Below are 20925 nucleotides of genomic sequence, written 5' to 3'. Positions count from 1 at the left end.
CTTCAGCAATTCTCTCCTTCTCAAAATCACTGATGTTTTACTGTCTTATGGTTTATTTATTTTTATGTGGTGCTGAGGTTCAAACCCAGGGCCTCACATGTGCTAGGCAAGCACTCCACCACTGATCCACAACACCAGCCCCTTACTATTTTTAATTATAATTATATCACTATGCTTTCAGAGAACTTCAGATAGGGAACAAAATAAAATTCAAAGTAGTCCTTACATTCCTATTCTAGAGCCAATGAATGTGTTTATTTCCTCTTAGGTTGTACATGATCACCTCTAACACTGATCATCTGTACAGTCTTTGTAATTGTAGTGAATCTAAATTTTGGGGGGTAGAAGATACTTTTGAGAATCTAAAGAAAGTCATAGATTCTCTCCTTCCCAACGTTCAGTAACACATGAAATTTAAAAATCAAATTTCAAATCTCTAAAAAATCCTCTGAGCTAGATTTACCTTATTTGAAGACTTAACTATAAAGCTACAGTAATCAAGATAATGTGGTATCAGCCTAAGAATAGACAGAAAGATCCGTAAAACTGAGTAGAATCTAAAGTAAACAAACATAAGCAACTGACTTCAATAAAGGTACAAAGATAATTACATAGAAAAGGTGAGTGTTTTCAAAAAATGTGAAACATCTGTACATCCTTACATGAAAGAATGAATGCCAGGATCCCATGGACCCCAAAATTGGAGGATGCTCAAGTACTTTACATACAATGTTGTGGAAAATATGCACAAAACTTGTGCACATCCTCCTACTCCTATAAATCATCTGTAGATTACTTATAATACGTAGTACAAAGTAAATGTTATAGAAATAGTTGTTATACTATATTGTTTAGGGAACAATGACAAGAAAAAAAATCTATACTAATTCAGTATAGACCCAATTCATTTAAAAAAAATTTTCCCCCAGTGCTAGGGACTAAACCCAGGGCTTCACACATGCTAGGCAAGAGCTCTACCACTTAAGAACTATACCCCTGGCCCTTTTTGAATATTTCTGATTCTTGTTCAACTGAATTTACAGATGCAACAGGGCCAGCTACATACAAAAATTAACTCCAAGTGGTTCATAGACATAAGTGTAAAAGGTATAAATTTATAAGAAAATACAGAAGACTTTCATGACTCTGATCTGAGGACCTACACCAAAAAGTCAGGAGATCCACAATGCTTTTCAGACATTTCATAACTTAATATTGCCTATCAGTTTTACCGCTTGTCCCTACTCCATTCACTCTCACATGCTGCTAAAAAACTGAGTAGAATCTAAAGTAAACAAACATAAGCAACTGACTTCAATAAAGGTACAAAGATAATTACATAGAAAAGGTGAGTGTTTTCAAAAAATGTGAAACATCTGTACATGACTCATGAACTATAAAAGACAGAATTCATTAATTGATCTCATCAAAAAATAAAACTATGTCTTAGAATGTGGCTCAGTGACACAGCTTATCTAGCAAGCATAAAGCCCCGGCTTTAATCCTCCACACTTTAAGGAAAAATAAAGAGCTGGGCATGGTGGCACATGCCTATAATCCCAGCAGCTCAGGAGGCTGAGACAGGAGGATTATGAGTTCAAAGCCAGCCTCAGCAACAGTGAGGCACTAAGCAACTCAGTGAGACCCTTACTCTAAATAAAATAGAAAAAATTGAGATGGGGATGGGTTTGGTGGTTGAGTACCCCCAAATTCAATCCCTGGTACAAAAAAAAAAAAAGAAAAGAAAGAAAGAAAAAGAAAGGGAAGAAAAAGAAATAAAACTTCTGGTCATAAAGAGACACTTAGGAAAACAAAACAGATCAGTGAAGGAGATATGTGCGAAACATACCAAGACTTACATCTTGATATAAATAGTACCTTACAGCTCTCCACAGTAAGAAAATGAATATTAAATAAAAAGATTTAAACAGATACTTCACCAATGAAAACACAGATTGTAAATAAGTACATAAACAGATGTCTAATTCACTTAGGAAAATACAAATTAAAATCACAATGAGCCACTACTACATTCCTAATAAAATGGCTAAAAGACTGACTATTCCAAGTGTTGCCAAGGATAAGAGAATAACAAACTCTTGTTCATTGTGGGTGGCAATTTCTTATGAAGTTAAACACACGACCCATCAATCCCACTTCTAAGAGAAATGAAAACCTGAATCCAAATGTTTAGAGGAAGAGGGATGGGAGGAAAAGGGACAGGGCAGGGGATTTGCAAGGATGGTGGAATGTGATAGACATCATTACCCAAAGTACATGTATGAAGACATGAATTGGTGTGAAAATACTTACAAACAGGTATGAAAAATTGTTCCATATGTGTAATAAGAATTGTGATGCATTCCGCTGTCACGTATTTAAAAAATAAAACCAATTAAAAAAAATACTTTATCCCCCCCCCCAAAAAAAAGAAAAAGCAAAAAGAAAGAAACTAATTTCTGATACTGTAACATAGATGAGTTTCAAAAGTATCATACCAAGTGAAAAAATCCAAAATACACAAAATTACATAGTATATTATTCCATTTATGACTTTCTGGAAAAGGCAAAACTAGAGATCACATCCACATAGGTGTTTGCCAGGGACAGAAAGTGGGAAATGAGATGAATGGAAAGAGGAAATAGGAAACATTCTGGGATGATAAAAATATTCTGTATTTTTGATTGTGCGAAAGTTACATGGTTATACATAACTTTATCAAAATACAAACTTGTACATTTAAAATGGTAAATTATGTGTAAACTATATACTCAAAATCTAATTTTTAAAAAAGGAGTTATGAACTTTCTATAGGCCTCTAAATCATCTCTTAATTTCAGAATCTCAAATATGATAGTTTCTCTGGCTGAGACCTCTGGTATCAGAAAACTTCAGTTCTTGAACTAAATCCGGCCCATGACCTGTTTTTATTTAGTCCACAAATTAAGAATGGTTTTTACAATTTCAAGTGGTTGAAATAAAATTAAGACTATTTCGTGGGACTTTGTGCTTGGTGGCATATGCCTCTAATCAGGAGGCTGACGCAGGAGGGTTGCAAGTTTGAAGCCAGCCCCTGCAATTTATCGAGAACCTGTTATCAAAATTTTAAAAAGGTAAAAAAAAATTAAAAAGCTGGGGATGTGACTCAGTGGCAAAGTGCCTCTGGGTTCAACCTGCCAAAGGAGGTGGGGGGAAGACTTTCATATTTCTGTGTCCTTAAATAAATTTTACTGGAACACAGTCAAGCTCATTCATTTTTATACTAACTATTAGCTGTTTTTGAGCTACAATAACACTGTTGAAAGGTTGTTGACAGAAACCTTATGACCCATAATGCTCTTCAGAAAGTGTGTTGACCCCTGGGTTAGACACAAGTTGATTATGACACTTGAGAAGATTCATACCAATCCAAACCTCTCCTTTATACACAGTAGCTCTATCATTTTTATAGCCATAAAACCTTTTTTCAAGGAAACCAACTCATAAAGTAGATAAATGAAGAACTTCAATAATTAAAGTACAGAGACATTAAACACAGCACTGGGGTAAGCTCTAAAGAAGGTTTCTGAATCCCCAAAACAGGGTTTTGCAAATTGCCTGTTGCAATTTGGTTGTCAATCTAATAACTGATTTTATGACTAGCATTTTCAAAAAGAGAAAAAAAAAAGATGAATAGTATAGAAAATCAATGTCTTATATCTGATAGGGTTTCATTAACTCTTTTACTAAGTATCTGAGTACCTATGTGCCAGGTACTGTTACAGAAGGTGAGGATAAAAAAAGGTAAAAACATACAAATCTATGTCACTTGTGTATATACTGGGGCAATTTAAAATGCTTTTTTCTTACAGAAGTAGAGTGTCTTTAAAAATTATCCTCTGGATAATCTGAAAACCACCATCCTATGATACATTTGTCCCCAAAGTGCTGTCAATAACTAGCTATATATTAAGAATGAAAATAATCTTTCATTTAATGTTACAGAGCTTCCAGAAGATACAAAGTTAATGGAGTTCAAAGCAATTTTTATATTCTGTATCAAAGGCATTCCCCCAAGGCTCAGAAAGGAATGTAAAGTTACAAGGCATCAATTTCCCTCTTATGCACAGTCTTGATATAGGAAGGAAAAATAATAATAGTTTGTTGGTTTTTTTTTTAAAGCCCAAGAGAAAATGGAACCAAAATAATCTCAGAGGGTAGAGGGGTGAAAAAAAAATAATTGCTTAATGTTAGTCTAGAGGCAGTATTAAGAGTTGCTTCTGACTATCACACTAATTACGTACAATAGTAAATTAGGTTAGTAGCCCAAAGAGACTGAAAAATAAAAACTACCTCCAAAAACATAGCATTGCCTTCATAAAATATTTAAGAAAGGAATGGAACAAATGAAGCTTTTGTTTTTATTAACAAAGTTATTTCTAACACTACAATTAAGAAAGCCCTACTTAACTTTAAAAGACAGTAAAGCTCCCAAACAGGCCCACCTACTTTGAAATCAAAAGATCTACATTTCTAATTATGACTTTACAGAATAACCAATATAGGTGAAATAAAGAGAATTAGAAAACTACAAAATAATTTAACTCCTGAGAAAGAAAACCTAGTAAGATACCAAAGGGGGGGGGGGGGGGGGGAGTGTCTTGTCTTAATGACACTTTGAGGCAAAAATATTGGAAAATTAGGATATTATGACAAAATGGTCAATAAATTCTCAGTTAAATTAAATATTCAAGGTGTCAAAATAAAATACATTTTATCAGTTCTGAAGGAAAAAATTATGATTAGATAAAAAAGGAAAAGAAAGAACACCAAGTAGTTGTCTCATTTTACAAGGTAGGCACAGGTCTTAGAAAATGCCAAAAAATGGCCAGGCACAGTGGGGAGTGCCTGTAATCCCAGCACTTGGAAGGCTGAGGCAGGAGGATCACAAGTTCAAAGCCAGCCTCAGCAATTTAGTGAGGCTCTAAAGCAACTCAGTGATACCCTGTCTCTAAATAAATGGGCTGGGAATGTGGCTCTGTGGTTGATGCCCCTGGGTTCAATCTCTGATACCAAGGGGGCAGAGGAGGGAGGGAGGGAGGGAGGGAGGAAGGAAGGAAGGAAGGAAGGAAGGAACAAATTAATGGAGGGAGGGAAGGAGGGAGGATGCAGCTTCCTCATCACTCACAGATAAAGGTTCTATTAGTTAGATCTGCTTCCTATTCATCCTAATCAGGAAAGTAGAGGTCAGAAAAACATGAAAAGTCAGAATGCTCTAGCTTGTTATCCTAATATAATTTTTCTAGCTATTGTCCAAATACAATCAAATCAAATTTATGTTCAGGTTTACTACATTCAAGTATTCAAGTATCCAGTCCAATACTCTTTTCTCATCTCTTTACTGACAATAAATATTAGTGACCAATATCAGATAATTTCTTAAATAAAAGGGGTGAGTAGATGCATAAAGGAGTTCATTAAGGTGAGGAGAAAGAAAAGTGCACCAAAAGGGAATACAGAAATACCAAAGACAGCTGTTGCATAGTTTTCTGCCTAAAGGAAACCTTTGACTATATCTAGACAAATATTAACATTAATTGCCAAAACTGCACATGCATCATCTACCTTAGTGGGAATACCACTCCTACCTTAGTGGGAATACTACTTTTCAGGGATATGATGCAATCTAACCCCTGGTTCACAAACACTACATTCAATTTGGACCTCATTATAAGGGAGATCCCATCCCAGAATATTCCCTAGTTACTGCATTATCATAATTACATAGTTTAACCAAAATTGTCCATAAGATATCTTGAAAACAAGAAAAAACAACTGCAATTGTAATCTAAATATAAGATTATAATAAACTGCCTTCTACCGAAACACAGCACAAGAGGTGCAGGGTAATATCCTAGTATCACATATTTTTTATATTCAATGTATTTATTGTGCCTTATTTTCATATTATACCATATACCACATAATTATTGAAAGCAACATCGCATTGGGGATGTAGTTCAGTCATAAAGTGATTGCCTAGCATGCATAAGGCCCCGGGTTCAACCCCCAGTCCACCAAAATAATAATAATAATAATAATAATAATAATAATAATAATAATAAATTATTCATGAGACAGGTACAAGGGCTCTGTAATTTATCAAGACAATCAAATTCAACAGGAAAAAACAGAGGCTTCAAAAACAGCCTGAAAGACACATCAAAGAAAAATGAATGATCAAAAGTAAACATTTAATGCCCCAAGTATAAACACATTCATTTAACAAACATTAAATAAGTTCCTGTCTAATATTCTAATTTAAGCCCCTACAAAGTTATAAAAATACAAGACATGAAATCTGTTAATTCCTCAAAGTAATTTTAAATACTAAAATCTACATTCTATATCTAAGATGTTTGAATTTAAAAAATTTAAAATAAACTACTATCCAAAAAAGCTGATTAGCTAAATCATACCCTAATGATACATAAAAAGTTTTGCTATATTTTTAAGTTAAAAAGAATTACAAAGTGGGTATGGCACACACTGGTAACTTCAGCTACTTAGGAGGTTGAGGCATAAGGATCCAAAATACAAGGCCAACCTGGGCAACTTAGAGACACCCTGGCCAAATAAATAAATAAATAAGAATAGGGACACTGTTCTGAGGTAGAGAGCTTTCCTAACATGCGTGAGGCCCTGAGTTCAATCTCAGTACCAGGGGGAAAAAATTACAAAACCACGTAATACAAAAGTGTACTACAATAGCATAGAAAGAGGAGACAGAAACCAAAATGTTTATAGTAATTTTATCTTGGTGGTAAGATTATACATGACTTTTTTTTTTCCTTTTTCCTTTTTGTATTTACACTTCTGATTTTTCAATATGAATGTGCTTTCCCTCTGTAATTAGAATTTATTTACCACAGGTGAAATTTCCCTCTTGACAAACTTCTTTTTAAAAGCTTATATTTTAATGTCAGGTAAGATAAATTTTCAGAATGTAATATGCTGTTACACAGAAGCACAATTTTTCATGTCTTTCCATGTCCTTGACAATTATATGATATTCTTTTTAGTACAATATAAGAAAGACAGTTTAATTAAAAGATCATTGTAAATGTCAATTTCTACTGAATATCAACTTCAAATTAAAATTATATCTTGAAAGAATTTTGTTTTCTGTAATATTGATATCTACACTCAAAAGAGGTAGACTTTTTATCATTTATTACCACCCCCCCCCCAAGATAAATACCTTTATTATTAGCTCTTAAAAAAACATTGAGGATAAACTATTCATCACTAAACACTGAAATCCAGGTGGAGGGAGTCAGTGGAAAACATCTGTATTTTACTAAATAAAATTAAAGAATGCACTTACAGTTTCAGAAGATGCAAACATGTTTTCCAACTGCTGGCAATTTAAACTTAATTTCATCTAGCCTAGAGGTTCTCAAGCACTGATATGTGGGAGTTGCTCAGGAAGTAAGCCAAATACAGAAAACCATAGCCCTAGTGCTCACCTAAGGCACTATCCAGCAGGTAGAATTCTGAACAGCCTGGTCCTTTCAAGTGAAATAGCGGGGCAGAAATTCGACTTAATAAAAGCCTTCTCTATAGAATTGCAAAGTGTCCCAATAATTCTGAAAGGAACTTCTCAATGTAAACAATAGTATATCAGAGAATTACAATTTCATAACTCCTACCCATTAATTCATCTGTTCTTCTCTGTAGTAGCCTTCAAACATCTATACAATTCAACAAAACCACACATGCACTGCAGAGTAAGTAAACCCCAAAGGCACCTGTGCCTGATAAGACAAAGGCATATCCGATTCCAGGAGAAAATAGACAGCAGATGTGACCCCTGTATTTATCCATTAAAAACAATGTATCCTAAAAATAAATTTCCATGTCAACCGAACAAAGATGTTTATAAATAAGAAGGAATGTGGAGGTGTGGGGAAGACAAGAGGAAGCTTCAGTAAGTTAAGTACCCAAAGCCAGGAAACAAGACAGAATGAATGGTAAGAGGGCAAGGGAAACAGAATAAACTAGGAACTGGATGAAGGGAAGAGCTTTATCCTTGGAATCCAAGCAGTTGAGAGAAATGAATAGATATTAGTAGGAACTGATGTGAACAGAAAACTGGAAAGTGAAATGATTTTAAGTTAAGAAATAAGAAAAAAGGGGAAATTTAGACTAGACCAAGTGATGTACAGACCACATTTTGGGCACAGATGGAGATGGTATATAAAAGGATGGAAAACAATAAAAAAAAAAATTAGACTAATTTCCAAACTAAAGAGCATGAGGCAGGAGAAAGAAAATTGCAAAGAACAAGATGGAAAAATAAGTCACACTAACCAATAATAATATAGGTAGGACATATATTACATTATTAGTTATAAAGTATAATAGCGTATTGTTCTGTGTAGTAAGGTACCAAATTCTGAATATAGTGAAGTTCATGCAATAAAAACGTAAATTAAGTAACTTGACAAGGTGACAAAAGGCTTAATAGTGCAAAGACAAGAAAGAGGCAAAAACTGAAGAGAGGAAAAAGTGAGAGAGAAAAATAGGACGAAAAGGAGGACAACACGGAGAAATCAATCAAATTTACTTAAAAAAAGAATAAAGAGGTGTGGATGCACAGTGAGAGACTAGTCAAAAGGTGTCAGTAGGGTAAGGGTGCAAAGAGCCAAGCGAACCGGAGGGAATCTTGACAGCTTCAGGGTTCAGAAAGTGAGTAGCTTTAAAGTGTCCAGAAGGGTTCCTGAAGATAACAATAGATAAGGACGGAAAGGAACCCACGGAAAGGAGCGGCGGAGCGAAGCAGAGGGCCTCAAGAGGACCAGGGTTAAGAGAAGTGCAAAAATGCTCTTCAGTGGAAGCAGAGGTTAGGAGGCTGGCAGGTCCGACAAATGGAAAATGTGCGGGGCGAGAGGCGAGGACGCGATGGGGGTTACCAGTCAGAGACAGAGCACTTGACAAATATTAGGGACGAGGGACCCGAGACCGGGACGAACAGGGCAGCAGACACTGTGCGATCCGGGGGCGGGTAAGCGAAGACAAAATCCCAACTATCCGCCTGGGAGAACAGGTGAAAAGAAATCCCCCCCAACAAGTACCGAAGTGGAAGGAGGGACAGCGGCCTGACGAGGGTGGGAGGGTGGTCAGGGAGAGGAGAGAGAGATGCGCCCCGTCACCCCGGACCCGGGAGTAATCCCACTCGGCGGTAACCCGGGCCGGGGTCCTGGCGGGTCGCACACCTACAGCCTCCACTTGGACGAAGCGGCCCCTTCCCCCCCCCACAATGAAAACCCCGAAGAGATGCAGGACTGACACCTCCGCCAGGCGTGACCTTCCCCGACCAGCCGAGCTTCGCCCCCTACTGACAGCCTCCTGCCCGTCCGCCGCGGCCCGAGCCCACAGCAGGGGTGGGGGCCAGGGGACCCCTCCCCGTGCCATTGTGTGTGTTTACGTAGCGAGGAGCCGCGTGACGGAGAAGGGCCGCGGGACGATGCCCACTCACCACCCAGCGGAGCCGTCGGGAGAGGGTGGCCCAGGGCTCTAGAGCCCCCGCCGCCGCCTCTCTCCCCCAAATAAACACCCGTCCGCCAGCGCGGAGACGCCGGGGGCTGCAGGGTGGCGCCGGCACTCACCTCCTCGGGAATGGCAGGATCCGCCGCCGAAGAGGCCGCAGCGCCGGCCTCCGGCTCCATGTCCCCGTTGAACAGAGCCTGGCCCTGCTCCGCGCCGGCGCCGCAGCCGCCGCTCAGCGCCGCCATCTTATAACCGAGAGCCGGGCCCGGGCGGCCGCCGCTGGGCGGGGAGGGGGAGGGAGGAGGAGGGCGGGAAGAGGCGGGGGCGGAGGCACGGGGGGCGCGGGGAGGGGCGGCCGGGGCGGCGCCGCCGGCGGGAGGGCGCCTGCACGGCCTCAGGTACCGGCCCGCGGCCCCGGGCGCAGCGGTGCCTGAGGGGATTGGGGGAAGGACGCGGGGTGGGGGGGCGGGCGAAGGGGGCGGAGACGACGAGAAGTCGCCGCGGCAACGGCGTCACCCGCGTGTCACGGTCGTGACGTCACCGAGAGTGCGTGACGTCACCGAGGAGCGCCTTCGGACCGTCGTCAGGAGGAGGGTTCCTTTCCCTCCAACCACCCAGGAGCTCACGCGTTTCCTCCGCTGCGCGGTTGCCATGGCGCCGGTTTCCTACTTTCCTCCCCTCTCGGCGGTACTCGGCCTGTTGTGTTCTGTGGGATTTACTAGAAGAGCAGGGGTGGTGTTGGAGAAGTTGAAATCCTGGAGGGAGGGAGGCGGGGAAGCCCGTACTACTAGTTATTTCCATTACAATGAAAGACTTGTAAAAGTCTTGTCCTAAAAATAAGACCTCAAAGCCCAAGGTTGAAACATTTAAGCAGAATTCCAGAAATTATATTTAGAAACTGCAAAATTGTCAGTATGGTATTCAAACCCTTTCCTTAAAGGATTGTTAAAGTGAATCCAAGTGGAACTCTAAAAGCTTTTTTATTTTTCATCGTTGAGAAAAGAATGTTTTCTTTTAGTGTATTATTCTTTTTCTGGAGCCATTCGTTTTAACAAATACCGTACGCTTTCCATATGCCCTGGGGCCCCTGCAAAGCACATAACATTATAGACATCTGAAGCATCATAACTAATCACTTTGGGGTTGAAGAAAATCGTCCCAAATATTTTACATACTTCATGAATGGGATATTCCAAGGCATACTCTGTGCAAAATATATGTGAAAATAGTTGAGAGAGGAAAGATAAATTTTCTTTGACAAGCCCAATTACAGAATGGAATTAAAGAAACCCCCTTCATTGTTAACAATTCATTTAATCTAAAAGAACGGGGGGGGGGGAGAATAATTAGAGAAGAAATTTTTTAGGGAAGGGAGATAAAAAGTGAGAAGTTACTGTTGGTGTGTGATTGCTAAAATAACATAATCATGAAGTCATGAAAGCTGGAGTGAATTCTGCCTTTTTGTGCTTTCCTTGAGGGGATGGGAGGGGGGTCACCAGTGACCTCCTATTTGTATTTAGGATGATTCAAGAGTTAGCTGTTTTACTGACTTCTGAAACAGGATCTCAGCCTATTTCATTGGGTCAACATGAGCCTGGGAATTGATGCTTACTCTTAAGGAGTGTGTGTGTGTGTGTGTGTGTGTGTGTGTGTGTGAGTGTGAGAGAGAGAGAGAGAGAGAGAGAGAGAGAGAGAACTAACATTCCTCTACCTTGAAAATACTACCCATCAAATGAGCATGGTATGCTTTGTCAGCTTCATTGTACATTCTCTTCCAAGCAGGAAAGTTTCCTTAAAACAACTAAATTTAAACCCAAATGTGCTCTGGCAAATATAGAGTAAATGATGATGATCACAGGAATGTGTCATCAAGCTATGCTAGTGTAGTGTGAAGGACCCTTCTTCTTTACCATAAGGACATACTTAAGAGCAGACTGAAAGAGTACCATTAGACATTCAGGGCACCCTTTCCCTTTGACTTTATCAAAAACAAATGGCAAGATTGTTTTTTGTTTTAATTTGTCTTATATTTTTAAAAAGAGCTCTTAAAATATTATATCATTATTATACTTCCTTATAATGTTAAAATTTCTAAGATGTCTCTATTGATTCCATTTTAAATGATAACCTTATGTATCAACCTATAGATCAGTTATCTTTCATGATTTCTTCTCCAGGAGATGAGCACTCACATCCATTTAATAATAATTCTTGTTAGTTTTGCCAGGCACAGTGGTGCATGCCTGTAGTCCCAGCAGGTAGGGAGGCTGAGACAGGAGGATTGCAAGTTCAAAGCCAGCCTCAGCAACAGCGAGGTGCTAAGGAACTCAGTGAGACCCTATCTCAGAATAAAATACAAAATAGGGCTGGGGATGTGGCTCAATCCCCAGGACCCAGAGTTCAGTCTCCAGGACCCAAATAATAATAATTCTTGTCAGTTTCATTTCATTCAATATTTTCTGACCTTGCCTTCAAATTCTGGATTTATCTTATTTTCTTAGGCCATTTCTACAGTATCCAGATGAGAAACAACAGAGAAGGCATAAACTCTAGAATTCAAAGATCAAGATTTTAATGTTAGCATGTTGGATCTTGACTATATAATCTCAAAATAGGTAGGCTTAAATTCCTGTTTGTTGTTTTGTTTTTAATCTCTAAAATGAGGATGATAATGCCAATCCAGCCTACCTAACTTTATCATTGTGAGCATCAAACATTATAGTTCTATCCTTTGCAAAGTGCAAAATTATCCTCTGAATGAGAGTTTAGACAAGGCATAGCAAAGATGGCTTATCTGTGCTCCATGATGTCTCAACTGAGAAAGATTCAATGCCTGGGGTGGCTTGGTAGCTGGAGACTACTTTGAGACACATTTATTAACATGGCTGGTAGTTGGAAACTGGGACTTAAGCTGGGGCTGTCAGCCATAATACCTAAACATACCCTCTTCATGATAGCTTCTTCCTAGCATGTCTGCCTCAGGGTTGTCAGACTTCTAAAAGGCAGCTAAAAACTTCAAATGCTAGTATTCCAGAAAACAGTGTGAAAGTTGTATTCATTTTCTGACTCAGCTTCCATCACTTTTGTTGCATTTTATTGGATACAAGTAAGTCACTAAGTTGGTTCAAATTCAAGGAGAGGGGATATAGATCCCATTTTTTTAGTCATTGATGGACCTTTATTTTATTTTATTTATTTATATGTGGTGCTGAGAATCAAACCCAGGGCCTCACACATGCTTGGCAAGTGCCTCACTCTACCACAGAGACACAACCCCAGCCTTAGATCCCACTTTTTTTTTGGGGGGGGGGTACTGAGGATTGAAATCAGGGACACTTGACCATTGAGTCATGTCCCCAGCCCCATTTTGTGTTTTATTTAGAGTCAGGGTCTCACTAAGTTGCTTAGCACCTCGCTTTTGCTGAGGATAGCTTTGAACTCATGGTCCTCCTGTCTCAGCCTCCCAAGCACTATAATTACAGATGTGTGCCACCACACCTGGCTAGATCCCACCTTTGGATGGAAGAAGTGCCAAAGAATTTTCAGACATGTTTTAAAATCACCACAGGTCTTTTTAGAATAAGAAACTGGCTGCTCTGCAGAACAAACTACTCAACCTCCTCTCCCCACAAGGAGATTCTATACCCAATCAAATTCTCTACTCTTTATTACTTGGAATTACTAAGATATATCTCAGTATGCATATGAACAAGGCTTTACAGTCTTTTTTCAGTTTCTGGACACTCCACTGCATGCAAAAATAAACATAGTCCCTTTTCATTGGACACAGTCTGTCTACTCCTGGATACTTTCCCATAAATCCCAGTGCTGCCATGGGCAATGTTGACATGCTAAAACTTTCTATCCCAAACAGTGTTCCTGGAACCTGTAATAAGCCAAGCCAGATTGCAGTCTGATCAGAAACAGAGAACACTTCCCTTTTGTGGTATTGTGGGCCACATGGGCATCAAGTTAGTGTCATCTTGCATTCTAAGTTCTTACATACGTTTTAGTCAGCATGATGCTTTTAGGTTTTGCTCACAATCCCACTTTCCCCTAAAGTAGTTATATTTACAGAAAACTGGAGAAGAAATCTAGATAAGAAAAACAAGTCAGAAAGTCAGAACTGTTGCTCTAGTTGATGACTTAAATGCTGTTAAGAACATTGCTGCTATGTCTGACTCTCTCTACCTTGGAGATGAGTTCATTTCCAACCAGCATTTCTATCTTGAATTCTACATTCTAATAGACACTAGATAGGCCCACCAGTCGGCCAGACCTGCTCGACCAGGTCTGATCCATGTTGATATGGTCAGTTACTGGGAAACAAGCATCCTCCCAAAGGCTTCTAGAGCTACAACCAGGTTCATTGATGTGTAACTGATCACAACTTAATATTTTCTTTGTGAATCAAGGTTACCATTATGAATAACATCCCATGTTGTTTAATAGTAGAGAGTTATTCTCCAAAGCTATTTAGGTGTGAATAGAAAACAATCATAGAATTTATTCAGAACGACTTTCTTATTGAGAAACTCTTATAATTGCTTCTGTGGAATTCCAGATTCTGCCTAAATACTTTAACAATGGATATTGCAATAATATAGTACAGAGATGGATATTGTAATAATATAGTACATTCAACTGTCATCTCACATTTTCCAGATTTTCTAACTTTTTTCCCTTGGAAGACTTTTCTTCTACATTCATGAAATTTATTAGGATATTATATTCCTAACTTAATAAAGAATCTGTATTTCGGAATGTTACTTTTTCTTACAACATATTGCTCATACTACTCTTGAGTATGTTAAGATAGAGTTTTATGAAATATCTTTTATGTACTTACTTTTTATTGTTAGTGTCTTTAAAGTTTGCTTTTTTTTTTTTTTTTGGAAGGTCCAATAGACTATATACCATATGTTACCTTTTGGCAAAAATAGGGGGGAAACTATATGTAGTTTTAGAGAAGTAAACCCTCCCATCTGCAGCTTTCCCCCCTCTGGTTTTAGTTACCTGTGGTCACCCATGGTCTGAAAACTGTTAAAGGAAAATTACAGAAATAAACAACTTATAAGTTTTAAATTACATGCCATTGGTTAAAGTGATGAAATCCTGCACCATCTGACTCCATCCCACTGGAATGTGAATCATCCCTTTGCCCAGCCTATCCATGCCATATATGCTACCTGCCTGTTAGTCACTTGGTACCTATTGCAGTTATCAGATTAACTGTCATAGTATTGCAGTGCTAGTGCTATAGTAACCCTTATTTTACTTAATAATGCCCCCAAAGCACAACAGTAGTAAGTCTGGCAAATTAGTTACACTGTATTATTATAATCATTCTATTTTATTATTCGTTTTTATTGTTCGTCTGCTCTGCCTAATTTGTAAATTAAACTTTATCACAGGTATTTATATTAAGAAAAAATAGAATATATGAAGTTTAGTAGTATCCACAATTTCAAATATTCACTGGGAGTCTTGAAACTTGTCCCTATGGATAATGGGAAAGTAAGTGTGTGTGTGTGTGTGTGTGTGTGTGTGTGTGTGTGTGTTTAATAGAATGAAAATGGAATGAAAGGGATGGGTAAGAACAGAGTGGAGGGGACAGAATGGAAGTGAAACCTCTGAGTCTATCTTTTAATGTGTTTCTGTTTTAATCAGCCTTTTCACTGCTGTGACTAAAAGACCTGACAAGAACAATTTTAGAGGACAGAAAGTTTATTTGAGGGATTACCATTTCAGAGGTCTCAGTCCACAGACAGCTGGCTCCATTCCTTGAGGCTCACAGTGAGGTAGAATATCATGGATAGTATGGTGGAGGGAGGAGGTGCACATGATGATCAGAGAGCAGAGAGAGACTTCATTCACCAGATAAAAATATATACCCCAAAGGCACACCCCCAATGCCTCCTGCAGCCACGCCCTACCTGCCTTCAGTTACCACTCAGTTATTCCCCATCAGAGGATTAATTCACTGATTGGGTGAAGGTTCTCATAACCCAATCATTTCACCTTTGAATATTTTTGCATTGTCTCACACATGAACTTTTGGGGGATACCTAATATCTAAACCATAATAATTTATGAGAGAAGTATATTAAGAATTTTAAATTTATGAGACAAGTAAATAAGTTTGGAAGGTGCAATAGACTATATACCATATGTTACCTTTTGGCAAAAATAGGGGGAAAACTATATATAGTTTTAGAGAAGTACCCCCCCATCTGCAGCTTCTAAGCATGCAGTTAGTTTCATTTGGAATATAAGAAACAATAACAGTAACACAGTGCAATATATTGTTTAACAATTTGGTAACATAATTGCACAGATAAATGATTAACTCAAGTATCTTTTTTTTTTTTTGGTAACGTGTGACACTGGGGATTGAACTCAGAGCTTCGCACATGCCAGGCATGCTCCTCCATGAGCTCTATCCCCAGGCCCTCAAGTTTCTTTTGAATGTAGTTTTCTAAGTGTAGATTTTTACTGTGTAGGATTAGCTAGACTGCAGCTATCTCCCAGAATTCTCTTCTTTCATGGAAGACCTGTTCAGCCAGTCTTTAAATATATTCCCTGGGATGATCCAGAGAAAACTCCCTTCACCAAATCTGATAAGAAATGCAGTTGAGAGGGTAACTCAGAGGTGTTTGTTGGTTCTCCCCTGGAAGCCAGAACTGAGGATGGAAAGTGCAACTATTTCATTGGGACCGCGTTTAACTCTGTGGTGAAGGGCGCCAGATTCTCCTGCAGGACCCTCCAGTATGGAAGCTGAGGCTAGAGTCCAAGGCAGTGAGTCTGACTTGTTGCAGTCCCTCACTTTAGGGGTTCCAGCTCAGCATTACAGATTTCATTTTATGCTTGCTTTTCCCATTTCACCTCCATGTTTCCTTCCTTTTTATCTACTCTGAGGATTTTAGGTTCTAACAGCAGACACTAAAATACCAGCTGCACATAATCTGCTTCATCAGTTCCACAGTGTCCTAATGTCAAGTCCTTCTAATAAATCCATTATTATTTATATTTCCTAAGTCCTTCCACTTCTGAGTACTGACTGAAACATATTCTAAGTACAAAACAAACTACAAATAAATCATTAACATTATCTAGAAGGTTTGTTATTGATAGTGTTATTGGGTTTTGACTATATTTTGATTATTTCAAATAATTGAATGCCTTTGGCATATTTTGATTCCCACAGTTTAACAAAAATTAAGACAAAAAATATCTTATAGTTTCTTACCCACAATTAAGATATAAAGTTCACTCATTGTTTTTGTTTCTTACATTTCTTTAATCTCTTCTAATCTGTAATAGTTTCCTATTCTTGACTTTTTTGTTCATGAGATTTTTTTTTCTTTTATACAGAACTAGGGTTTGAAAATTGTCATTCTGAACAATTTTATAGTTATTGAGAGGTAGAGCAAATGAGTACATTATTGATGTTGAGAATCAGATTAAGAAGCAGGGTCCTTATTGTGTGATAAGTGAGATACAAATGTAGAACAAGGGAAGTTGAAGAATCCCCTGAGGTGTTGTTGTATTTGAATTTGAAATAGCAGAATGAACACAAATTAAACATATGAGTGTGCCCACATCATGTGTGTATTCTTAACTTTCCTCACTGAAAGACATGCTTAGAAGTAGAAATAAATATACCTGGTGCCTAGACCTTGATTTTGAAATGCCATTCTCCACTAAAAGTAACCATATCTCCTTTGAGAAATGGCTGATTACAGATCTGGGGCAGGAAATATATAAATTGAGCTTACATAGGATGATCCTTGGTAAACTCAATGGCAAGAACATTATTAAAGACTAGTAGATCATGTAAAAAGGAACCAAGTGCGAGAGTCCCACTAGTCTGATATATAACACTTGGAATATAAGAAATAATAACAGAAACAGTGCAATATATTTATTTTTAAAAAATTTCTAAGTGCCTAGTGATGAGGGGGTGGGAAAAGAGAGAGCAAGAGAGAGGGGGAAAGATTGAAAGAAAGAGATGAGATAGGGAAGTAAAGCTTCTCTTTAAAGAAATTGCTAGTTGATATATAGAGTAAGACTGATAGATTTATTTTTAAATCACCATTCTGCAGCCACCAATGTAATAATTACTCCAGGTCAGAGCCATCAATAGTTGCTAAAATTTTTATTGGGTGTAAAACACTTGGGGAACAAGACAGTTTTATAATTTCATAATGGCATCACATAGACCTCTGATTGCTTATAAAAAGTACACTTTTACATAAGAATTGTGGCACTCACCTCATTAACCAGGTTATCAAATTTAGCATCACCAATAGGACTACAATTCTGCAATTATGTAGCTCCTCATGTGATGTATCTCTCTGTAGTATTTAGGCCAAAAATTGCTTAACCTGAGTATAACCACAAGGAAACAATCAAATCCAGGATGTGGGATATTCTGCAAAATTAATAACTCTAACTCTTCAAAATTTAATCTCACTGGGATAGGTGGCACATGCTTGTAATTGCAGCTACTTGGGAGGCTGAGGCAAGAGGATTGCAAATTCAAGGCCAGTCTTGGCAACTTAGAGGGACCCTATCTTAAAATTAAAAAACAGGGCTGAGGATGTGGCTCAAGTGGTAGCACGCTCACCTAGCATGCATGTGGCCCGGGTTCGATCCTCAGCACCACATACAAACAAAGATGTTGTGTCCGCCGAAAACTAAAAAATAAATATTAAAAAAAATTCTCTGTCTCTCTCTCAAAAAAAATTAATATTAAAAAATAAGAAGATTAGGGATGTAGTTCAGTGGTAAGTTCCCCTTGGTTCAAACCCTAGTTCTGTATAAAAGAAAAAAAAATCTCATGAACAAAAAAAAGTCAAGAATAGGAAACTATTACAGATTAGAAGAGATTAAAGAAATGTAAGAACCAAAAACAATGAGTGAACTTTATATCTTAATTCTGGGTACGAAACTATAAGACATTTTTTGTCTTAATTTTTGTTAAACTGTGGGAATCAAAATATGCCAAAGGCATTCAATTATTTGAAATAATCAAAATATAGTCAAAATATCAAATAATAATTAATTTAATTAATGTTTAATATTCTCATTTTACAAGACAAATGATAAATTATTTAGGGATGAAATATCATTATGTCTTCAAATTAAAATGGCCCAGAAAAAGAGCTACAAAGGTAAAGCTGACTACAGTTCACTGTCAAAGAGCATATTTCCTTTTTTTTTTAAGAGAGAGAGAATTTTTTAATATTATTTTTCAGTTTTCAGTGGACACAACATATTTTATTTTTAGTGTGCTGAGGATCGAACCCAGCACCCCGTGCATGCCAAGCGAGCGTGTTACCACTTGAGCCACATCCCCAGCCCAAGCATATTTCTTTTTAAATTTTTTTATCTGTTCTTTTTTTAGATATACATGACAATAGAATGTATTTTTGACACATTATACATACATTCTTGTAATTGTACATGATGTGGAGTTACACTGATTGTGTATTCGGATATGAGCATAGAAGAGTCCAATTCATTCTGTCTTTCCTCTTTCCATGTCCCCTCCCTTCCCTTCATTCCCCTTTATCTAATTCATCCCCCTATTGTGTGTTAGCATCCTCATATCAGAGAGAACATTCTGCCTCTGGTTTTTTGGGATTGGTTTATTTCAATTAATATGATAGTCTCCAGATCCAGCCATTTACTGGTTGCTGAGAGCCATTGCCAAGTAGGTATGATGCACGGCATGACCCAGGTCATTTGCAGTGACATTGCATGTAAGGTGACCTTGCTCAAGGACCAGGGCGGATCCAGGTTTAGGGTGTATCCTGCTGGGATTAGGGAGTATCCCGCTCCTTGGGTTTAGGGCGGTACCAGGTTTAAGGTGTACCCTGCTGGGAATAGGGCATATCCTGCTGCCTCAGGCGCCCCGCTCCTTGAGTTCCCGTTGAGTTCTCGCGGGATTCAGAGAGTATTTGGGATTCAGAGCCCGGTGGAGTGTGTGGATTTGGCCCAGAACGTGGATTTGGCCCAGAACGTGTTTGTAGAGTGCCAGAGTGAGTTCGGGAATAAAGAGTTGCTGTTTGAATCTACAAGGCTGTGAGTGGCTCGTGATTTTGTGCCCAGCCAGACTGCGGCAACTGGTAAAAGTCATAAAGTCAACAAATACATGAAGTGCAAATTAAAACTACACTGAGATTCTATCTCATTCCAGTCAGAATGGCAATTATCAAGAATATGAGAAATAAAAAATGTTGGTGAGGATGTGGGGCAAAAGGTACACTCATACATTGCTGAGGTAGGACTGCAAATTGGTGCAACCACTCTGGAAAGTAGTGTGGAGATTCCTCAGAAACTTGGAATCGAACCAATGTTTGATCCAATTTTCTTACTCCTTGGTGTATCCCCAAAGGATTTACAATCAGCACACTACAATGATGTATCCACACCAATGTTTAGAGCAGCTCAATTCACAATAGGTAAGCTATGATACCAACCTAGGTGCCCTTCCACAGATGAATGGATAAAGAAAATACAGTAAATATACACAATGAAATATTAGCCATAAAAAAGAATGACCATATGACTAAAGAGCATATTTCTAATATACTCCACTTTTAACAGACATCAGAAATTCTGTTACAACTTTTTGTGTTTAATGTCTCTGCTACTGATTTTCAAATGTTTTGCTTTTATCTTCGACTCTTCAGTATTACACATTTCTTTTTTTTTTTTTTTTTTTGAGAATTTTTTAATATTTATTTTTTAGTTTTCGGTGGACACAACATCTTTGTTTGTATGTGGTGCTGAGGATCGAACCCAGGCCGCACGAACGCCAGGCGAGCGCGCTACCGCTTGAGCCACATCCCCAGCCCAGTATTACACATTTCTATGAGATCTTATTTCCTACTTCACAGAGAAAATATAAGCTTTAAGATATGAATGCTTTAGCTTCCAGATCCCCCAAGTATAAATTTATATGCTTGTTGTTCATTCTTTTCTCCTTTCCTACCTTGGAGTGTGAAGTGTTGCTTTTCTTTTTGCATTTGATACTTACTGTTGACTGTTTTCTTATTCTTAAGGATCTCTCTTGCTTTAGATTTAATGACTCTCCATAATCCTGGTTCTTCTCTTAAAGGTCATGTGTTTGTTTTGTTTTTTAGATCTGTTCTTGGGGTCAGTTTTCACCATTTTAATTGGCAGTATTTACGCTGGACCCCATCTTTTGCTTATTTCTTTTCCCCCAGAACTGGGCTTAGTTCAGGCTGCTGCAGCATAGAATCATAGTCTGGGTGGCTTATGAAAAAACATAAATTTTTACAGTTCTAGAGGCTGGAAGTCTGAGATCATAATGCCCCTATGGTCAGGTTCTGATGTGGGCCCTCATCTAGGTTATAGACTGT

The 20925-nt window shown here is 38.3% G+C and overlaps 1 protein-coding gene across 7 annotated transcripts in view; it reads right to left on the bottom strand.

Moving 5' to 3' along the window:
• The window catches only part of Braf (B-Raf proto-oncogene, serine/threonine kinase), a 183316-nt gene extending 173366 nt beyond the window's left edge, over positions 1–9950 (bottom strand). For 4 of the 7 annotated variants that reach the window (XM_071611672.1, XM_034637016.2, XM_034637018.2 and 1 more), the window contains exon 1: positions 9652–9949. In XM_071611672.1, the coding sequence (XP_071467773.1) occupies positions 9652–9777 (126 nt within the window). In that variant the 5' untranslated portion in view covers positions 9778–9949. Of the gene's footprint in view, positions 1–9651 lie in introns of all 7 variants that reach the window. The other 3 variants (XR_011707439.1, XM_071611690.1, XM_027952175.2) reach the window with 2 other exon arrangements.
• Between the last annotated feature and the right edge of the window lie 10975 nt (positions 9951–20925).

This window comes from Marmota flaviventris, chromosome 1 (assembly GCF_047511675.1).
Source record: "Marmota flaviventris isolate mMarFla1 chromosome 1, mMarFla1.hap1, whole genome shotgun sequence".
In the NCBI taxonomy this organism is placed as follows: domain Eukaryota; kingdom Metazoa; phylum Chordata; class Mammalia; order Rodentia; family Sciuridae; genus Marmota; species Marmota flaviventris.
Note: the sequence above shows the minus strand (reverse complement) of the source record. Positions and strands in the feature narration are given on the sequence as shown.